This window comes from Merops nubicus, unplaced genomic scaffold (assembly GCF_000691845.1).
Source record: "Merops nubicus isolate BGI_N331 unplaced genomic scaffold, ASM69184v1 scaffold24983, whole genome shotgun sequence".
Lineage (NCBI taxonomy): Eukaryota > Metazoa > Chordata > Aves > Coraciiformes > Meropidae > Merops > Merops nubicus.
In genome coordinates, this window is record NW_008601316.1 from 1 (window position 1) to 6532 (window position 6532).

The 6532-nt window shown below is 60.3% G+C and overlaps 1 protein-coding gene across 1 annotated transcript; it reads left to right on the forward strand.

Annotated features, from left to right (window-relative positions):
- Positions 1-4: 4 nt before the first annotated feature.
- On the forward strand, positions 5-3779 carry HINFP (histone H4 transcription factor; the record flags this gene model as incomplete). Its single annotated transcript, XM_008937967.1, has 9 exons — positions 5-80; positions 266-492; positions 673-784; positions 1221-1373; positions 1789-1866; positions 1961-2081; positions 2195-2333; positions 2607-2731; positions 3266-3779. Coding segments are annotated over 9 exons (1545 nt in total), but the record flags the coding sequence as incomplete, so codon positions are not given.
- Between the last annotated feature and the right edge of the window lie 2753 nt (positions 3780-6532).

Here is a 6532-nt window from a genome sequence, read left to right on the forward strand (position 1 = left end):
GGAGGAGTTCTGCGGGCATGTGGCCCAGCACCTCCAGCGGCACCTCCCCGGCGAGCAGCAGGACGAGGTGGATCCTCTCGGTAAGGAGCCCGCGGCCTCCGCCGCTCCTCAGCCCTCCGGGGTCTGGCGCTGTGGGAGGAGCTTCCCCGCCGCGGGGCTGGGGCCTCCCGGGACAAGCCGGGGCGTTTCTCTGCCCGTGGGGACCTGAGCTTCCTTTGGGGAGCTCCCCCCCTCACGGCCCGTGTGCCCCCCGTTTGTGTTGCAGAGGAGTACACGTGCCTGTGGCAGGAGGGTGGGTTCTGCTCCCCGGAGAGCTCAGCCGACCTCGTCCGCCACGTCTATTTCCACTGCTACCACACCAAGCTGAAGCAGTGGGGGCTGCGGGCCCTGCAGGGCCAGTCGGACCTGAGCCACTGCCAGCTGGACTTCCAGAGCCGAAATATCATCCCTGAGATCCAGGAGAACTTCCTGTGCCTGTGGGAGTACTGCGAGGTGAGCTGGGTTCACCCTCCTGTGTGTTGTCTGGGGTGGGGCAGCCAGGGGGAGGGAAGCTGCTCCTGTGCTGCACGCCAGGCTGTGAGCTGGGTTTGTGCAAGCATCTGTTGGGCTCTGCCTGGGGCTGGCTCACACTGGTCCCTTCACCCTGTTCCCTCTGTCCTTGCTCCCCTGCAGAGATCATTTGATAATCCTGAGTGGTTCTATCGACACGTGGAGGACCACAGCTTCTGTTCGGAGTACAAGGCAGCAGGGAAGGAGAACCATGTGGTGCTCTGTGGCTGGAAAGGTCAGTGGGCACGTGGAAGGTGTCTCTGGAGAGCTTTGCACGGGGGTGAGATGTACAGGAGAGCTCAGCAGGGCTTTGGAGAGCCTCGTGAACCTCTGTGAGATACGTGTGCATGCTCCTGGCAGTGTTGCTGTAGAATTTCCTTCATGGAATTAAAGTTATATTGAACTGTATAACTTTAAATTTAATGAGTAGCTAAAAGAAAAGGGCCCAGATGGTTTATTTTTCTGTGATTTCTTTCTCCTGTGTTAGTGGGGTTGCCTTAGCTGCTTGCAGTGCTGGGGGGGGGCCCGCACTACTGATCTCATCCTGGGCTCTTTGGAGCAGGCAGTTAATCCTTGCTAGCCAGAAAAGAAGCAAGAATCCTGTCGTTCCATCAGGTCGTGGATCGTGGGTGACGGGTGAGAGCTCTCAGGGGTGTTCTGTCTCTGCCCAGACTGTGACTGCACCTTCAAGGGGCGCTGCAAGCTGCGGGAGCACCTGCGCAGCCACACGCAGGAGAAGGTGGTGGCCTGCCCGACCTGTGGGGGCATGTTTGCCAACAACACCAAGTTCTTCGACCACATCCGCCGTCAGACCGCCCTGGACCGTGAGCTCTTTCCTTCCAGACTCATCCCTGATCCATCTCCCTCGCAGGCTCAGGCTGCTGCAGCCAGAGCTGTTCCTCCTGGGGGGACCCGGGGCTGGCGGTGGAGGGGGCAGCTGGGCACCTGCAGCAGCACTGGGGTTTGCATGTTGGGTTCTCCTGCGTGGGGCTGGTGCCCTGGGGGGGTTGCTCCCCAGTTCCTGCACGAGGAGGGTGGGTGTGCAAAGAGGGGGCAGATTGGTCTTTGCAGGCGTGGGTGGGGTTTTGGTTGGGCTGCTGTCTCTGCCGTGAGAGGAGGGTTGTTATCTCCACTGTAACTCCCTCTTTTTCCCACTTGCTGCTCGTTGTGCTGCTCTCTCTGCTCTGATCTCTCTCCTCACCCCCCCGCTCCCCTTTCTCCCTGGCCCTGGTGCTGCAGAGCAGAGGTTTCAGTGTTCTCACTGCTCCAAGAGGTTTGCCACAGAGAGGTTGCTCCGGGACCACATGAGGAACCACGGTGAGTGAAGGCCCCTTCTCCTAGCAGAGTCTCTGCAGAGTCTGTGCTCTCCCTTGCTCTCAGGTGACATTTCCCCCCCCGTTGTGTTGCACAGTGAACCATTACAAGTGCCCCCTGTGTGACATGACCTGTCCCCTGCCCTCCTCCCTGCGTAACCACATCCGATTCCGGCACAGCGAGGAGCGCCCGTTCAAGTGTGACTACTGTGACTACAGGTGAGGAGCAGGGCTTTCCACCCACCCGGGCTGGTGGCAGGGCAGCACCCAGAGGCCCGTGTGGGTCTGTGCTACGCCGTGTTCAGCTTCGTTCCCTTGTCATTTCCTCTTAGCTGCAAGAACCTCATCGACCTGAGGAAGCACCTGGACACGCACAGCAAGGAGCCGGCCTATCGCTGCGAGTTTGAGGCCTGCAGCTTCACTGCACGTTCCCTCTGCTCCATCAAGCTGCACTACCGAAAGGTCCACGAGGTGGGAAGGGAGCAGGGGGCTTATCTGCTGTGTGCTCTGTCCCGTTGAGGCTGAGAACTAAGTGCAGCATGTACAGAGGCGTGAGGGAAAAAGCTAGAGTGATGGGGAGTGCCCGAGGCTGAGCAGGACGATAGGAGTGTGAGGGTTAGGTTGTGTTCCTCTCTCACTTCTGCAGTGATGTGCCACGTCAGCCTCCTCAGAGAAGCTGATTCCTCCTTCTGTGCACTCGTGTGGGGATCAGGCTCATCATGTCTCCCTCTCTCTGCCCTTTAGGGTGACTCGGAGCCCAGGTACAAGTGCCACGTCTGTGACAAGTGTTTCACACGTGGAAACAACCTCACTGTGCACCTCAGGAAGAAACACCAGTTCAAATGGCCCTCGGGGCACCCTCGCTTCAGGTACTGCCAACCCTTTGCTCCTCACTACCTCCTCCAGTGCAAGAGGCAGCTCAAGCAGAGACCTGGCAGTGCTTGGGCTCTGGTGTTTGGCTGTAACTTGCTCAGGGCCCCTGTCCCAGTGACATTTCTGAGCTTGGCAGGAGCCAGGTCCAGGTGTCCCACTCTGGAGAGAGCTGCTGCAGGTCAATCTCCTGACTGATGCCTCTGCTGCATCTTCTTTAGGACACTCCAGAGCATTTCTGGATCCTAAAAGCTGGGAAGGGAGGAGGATAGACATCAAATGCTCTCAGTGAAAAGAGTAGTGGAAGGAGGTGGGCTTGGGAGAGATGGCAGAAAGCTCAGAAGCTGCCACGTGGGTGTGGGGTAGGGAGTGAAGGGGTTTTAGCTTCCTTGGTGGGTATCATCTGTGCAGCACTGGGTGTTGGAACCTAGGATATAATGCCCCTTCCTTGGCTGCTGCTCTGGGCTGTGACCTGTCTGTTGGGAAGGGGCTGCAGTGGGAGTGGCTCCTCAGCCCAGCCCCTCTCTGCCCAGGTACAAGGAGCACGAGGATGGCTACATGAGGCTGCAGCTGGTGCGGTACGAGAGCGTGGAGCTGACAGAGCAGCTGCTCAAGGACAGAGAGAAGAGAGGGGAGGCACTGGATGGCTCAGCTGAGGGCGTGGTGCTGCCTGGGGGCGAGGGCAACCTGCAGGGCATCGTGCTGGAGGCCCCGGCAGAGCCTCCCCTGGTGGAGAACAGTCTGGCTGAGCAGACCCTGGCCCCTTGCTCTGGTGACAGCCCCCAGCCTGCACAGCCAGGGACCTTCCCAGGAGCAGCACAGTCACCCGGGCAAGGACCTGGCACCCCTGGGAACCCCATCATCCGTGTGGTGAACAGGACCAACGAGCACGGGGAGAGCGAGACCGTGTACTACGTCCTGGCCAGCTCCTCCTCCTCCTCCTCAGAGCAGGGGGCAGCACCCACAGGGCTGGCCGTGGAGCTGGAAGAGAATGTCATGGACCGCCTGCAGAAGACAGCTGAGGAGCTGGGCATCCAGATCGTGTGAGGAGCTCACCTGCCTCTCCCCACAGAGGAAAACTGGGGCCTCCCTGGGGTGTGCTGGTGAAGATGGGGAAGGGCCTGGGGGTGAGGACTGAGCTTGTCTTCACTGGCCTGCCTGCAGCTGGCTAACCTCCCCCTCTGCTGCCCCAGCCTCCCTGCTCAGCATGGGGAGAGGGGAAGGGCAGCTCTCTCTGTTGTGGGTCAAGTGATCTGAGCTGGAAGGAGCTGTCCCCTCCTTTTGGGGATTAGGGACTGGAAATCCTCTCCTACCCTTCCAGGAGGTTTGGCTTTAGCCTGACAGAGGCCTTCCCCTCTTGGTCACTCACAGGTGGTGTGGTCCCTGCTGCTGTGTGGCAGAGTGGGCAGCCCTTGCTGATCCTGGTCCTCAGCTAGGATCTCCCCAGGCAGGATGGTGTCCTGAGCTACTGAAACCTCTTCCCTGGGGAGCTGTGTGGCCCTTAGCAGGCCTGTTCTCCCCCATCCATACTTTGTTCTCCAAGGGATGTCACACTGTTTCTGCCTTCATCAGCACTTCCATGCATCTTTCCTGGGTCGTTTGGCTGGTGCTGTTGGTGTTTGCACCAGTGCTCCCATTACACTGTCTCTAGGAAGAGAGGGGCTGGAGGTGCTGTCCTTGGCAGGCTACTGCTGCTTTGCAGCACTGGGGGATTGGAAACTTCTTGCTGCTTTTGTCCTTTGCTGAGTTTCCTCCCCACATTGGGGCTTGGGCCTCCTGGTTGGGCAAAATGTACTTGGGCAAGACCAATAAAAGTCAGACTGCCAGGCCTGACAGCGTGGTGTCCTTCCAGCCCCATCCCTGCCAGCTGTGCCAGGCTGTGGGGAGAGGCTGAGACCGAGCTGGGGGGGTGCTGAAGAGCTGCCAGGGGCTCCTGAGCTGCTCCTGAGCCCTGTGAGCTGCCCCTCGGTGCAGCTGGAGCTGCCTTGGAGAGTGTGTTGTGAGTGTGTTGTTCCCTGTCGCCAGAGGTGGCACTGGCAGGCCAGCTCTAGCTCTGACCCTCTTGTTCCCTGCTGCTTCCTTCAGGGTGGGAATGTCAGCTGCCTGCAATGACATTTTGGTTTTTTTAATACAGAGAGTGGCCTGGGCTTGTGAGCAGAGCCAGCTTGCCCTTTGGTGAGTGCTTTGAACGGGGACAGTGTGAAGCTGGTGTCTCAGGAGTGACACTTGGGCCCTCACCACCCTGTGTGAGGCACCCTGCTGATCTCCCAGGCTGGGTGCTGGCTCTTCTCTCTTCTTCTCTCAAGCAGAAGCTGTTGGAATTCCAGGTTGATGGAGGAAATCACTTGATGCTAAACCCTCAACCCTCTGCTGGCTTTCTAATCCCAAGCACTGTGGGTGTGGTTGGTGGCTGTGCCCTTGGGGTGGTGTGATGGGAGCAGCCCCTTAGGCCCGTGCCCTGGGTGCTGGGCAGCGTGCTCTGCAGTCTCCATGCAGAGAAGGTGGCTCAGGAGATGGGAGGGAGTGGGCAGAGCTGCCCTGCTGCAGGCTCTGGGAAGGTATCCTGGGGCTGCCTGCTCTGGGGAGCCAGCCCAACCTTCCCTGCCTCTGCCTGGTGCTTGGCAGAGCTGGGCCAAGGAGACCTTCGAGAGAAGGGCCCTGTGCCAGGGCTGCACTCGCAGCACTTCTGCTTGGCCCTCTTTCCAAGACAGCCCTCGGGGCCCTGCTGCCAAAGCCACGGCTGTGCCTGCATCAGCTCAGACCCCAGCACGGGGCTTTGGGAACAGAGGCAGAGCTGGGAGGAGTTGTGCTTTTAAACTGAGCCTGGGGAGGGTAATCTGCCCGAGATAATCGCTGGGAAGAGGATTGGCTTTAAAGGGAATGTCTCCTCCCTTCCCTCGTGTCCTACAGCGTCCCTTGGCCTGTGTGCATGGAGACCAAGTGCACCTCTTGGGCAAGCAGTGAAGGGGCCTTTGATTTGAGGGGCAAGGGGAGGAGGGCAGAGGGTGCTATGGCACTGGGCCTCCTCTTCCTCGCCGTGCTGGCCACGCTGGTCTCCTGTGAGGACCCAGAAGGTAACAGGGTGCCTGGGGGAAGAGGAGCTTCCAGGGGCTCACACGTGTGCTAGCACCTGGCTGGATGGGTCACCCCAGCAGGGAGCAAGACTTTGGTCATGTCCCTGTGCCAAGGTTTGGCACAGCAGGGGCCAGGGGTGGGCTGAGAGGAGCCTTCACTGGGTTGGTACCACCTTCCTGCAGGTCTCTGAGGGCTGGGGAGCTGGTGGGAAGGGTGGTGCTCAGCCCCCAGCCCCACTCTGCCTCGCTCCCTGTGGCACCAGGAGACCCGGACACTTACTGGTCTGGCACAGCCCCCATCTGTCTGGGGGGCTGCAAGGGGAAGCACAAGGAGCTGAAGAGGAGCCAGTGTGGGAACGGCAGCTGCTGCTGGCTGGGCTACAAGTCCTTCTGCAGAGGTACAGGCAGAGGGGGGCAGTGCTGTGGGGGGGCCCGGGGGTGGCTGCAGGGCTGGGCACAGGATTTGTGCCACGTGGAGCATCTCCATCTCACGGGCCGTGAGGGGATACAGACCTGGGGGAACCCCCAGATCCTGCCCAGGATCCAAAACCTCCCTGGTGCATTGCCTTGGGCTGCTGTCCCCAGTGCACTGTGGGCGGCCAGAGGCAGACTCCAGCTCGGTGGTGCACGGCAACGACTGGTGGGTGGGCTCCGTGGTGCGGTACCGCTGCCAGCCCGGCTTCCTGCTCCAGGGGGACCCCTCCAGGGCCTGCCAGCCCGACGGCC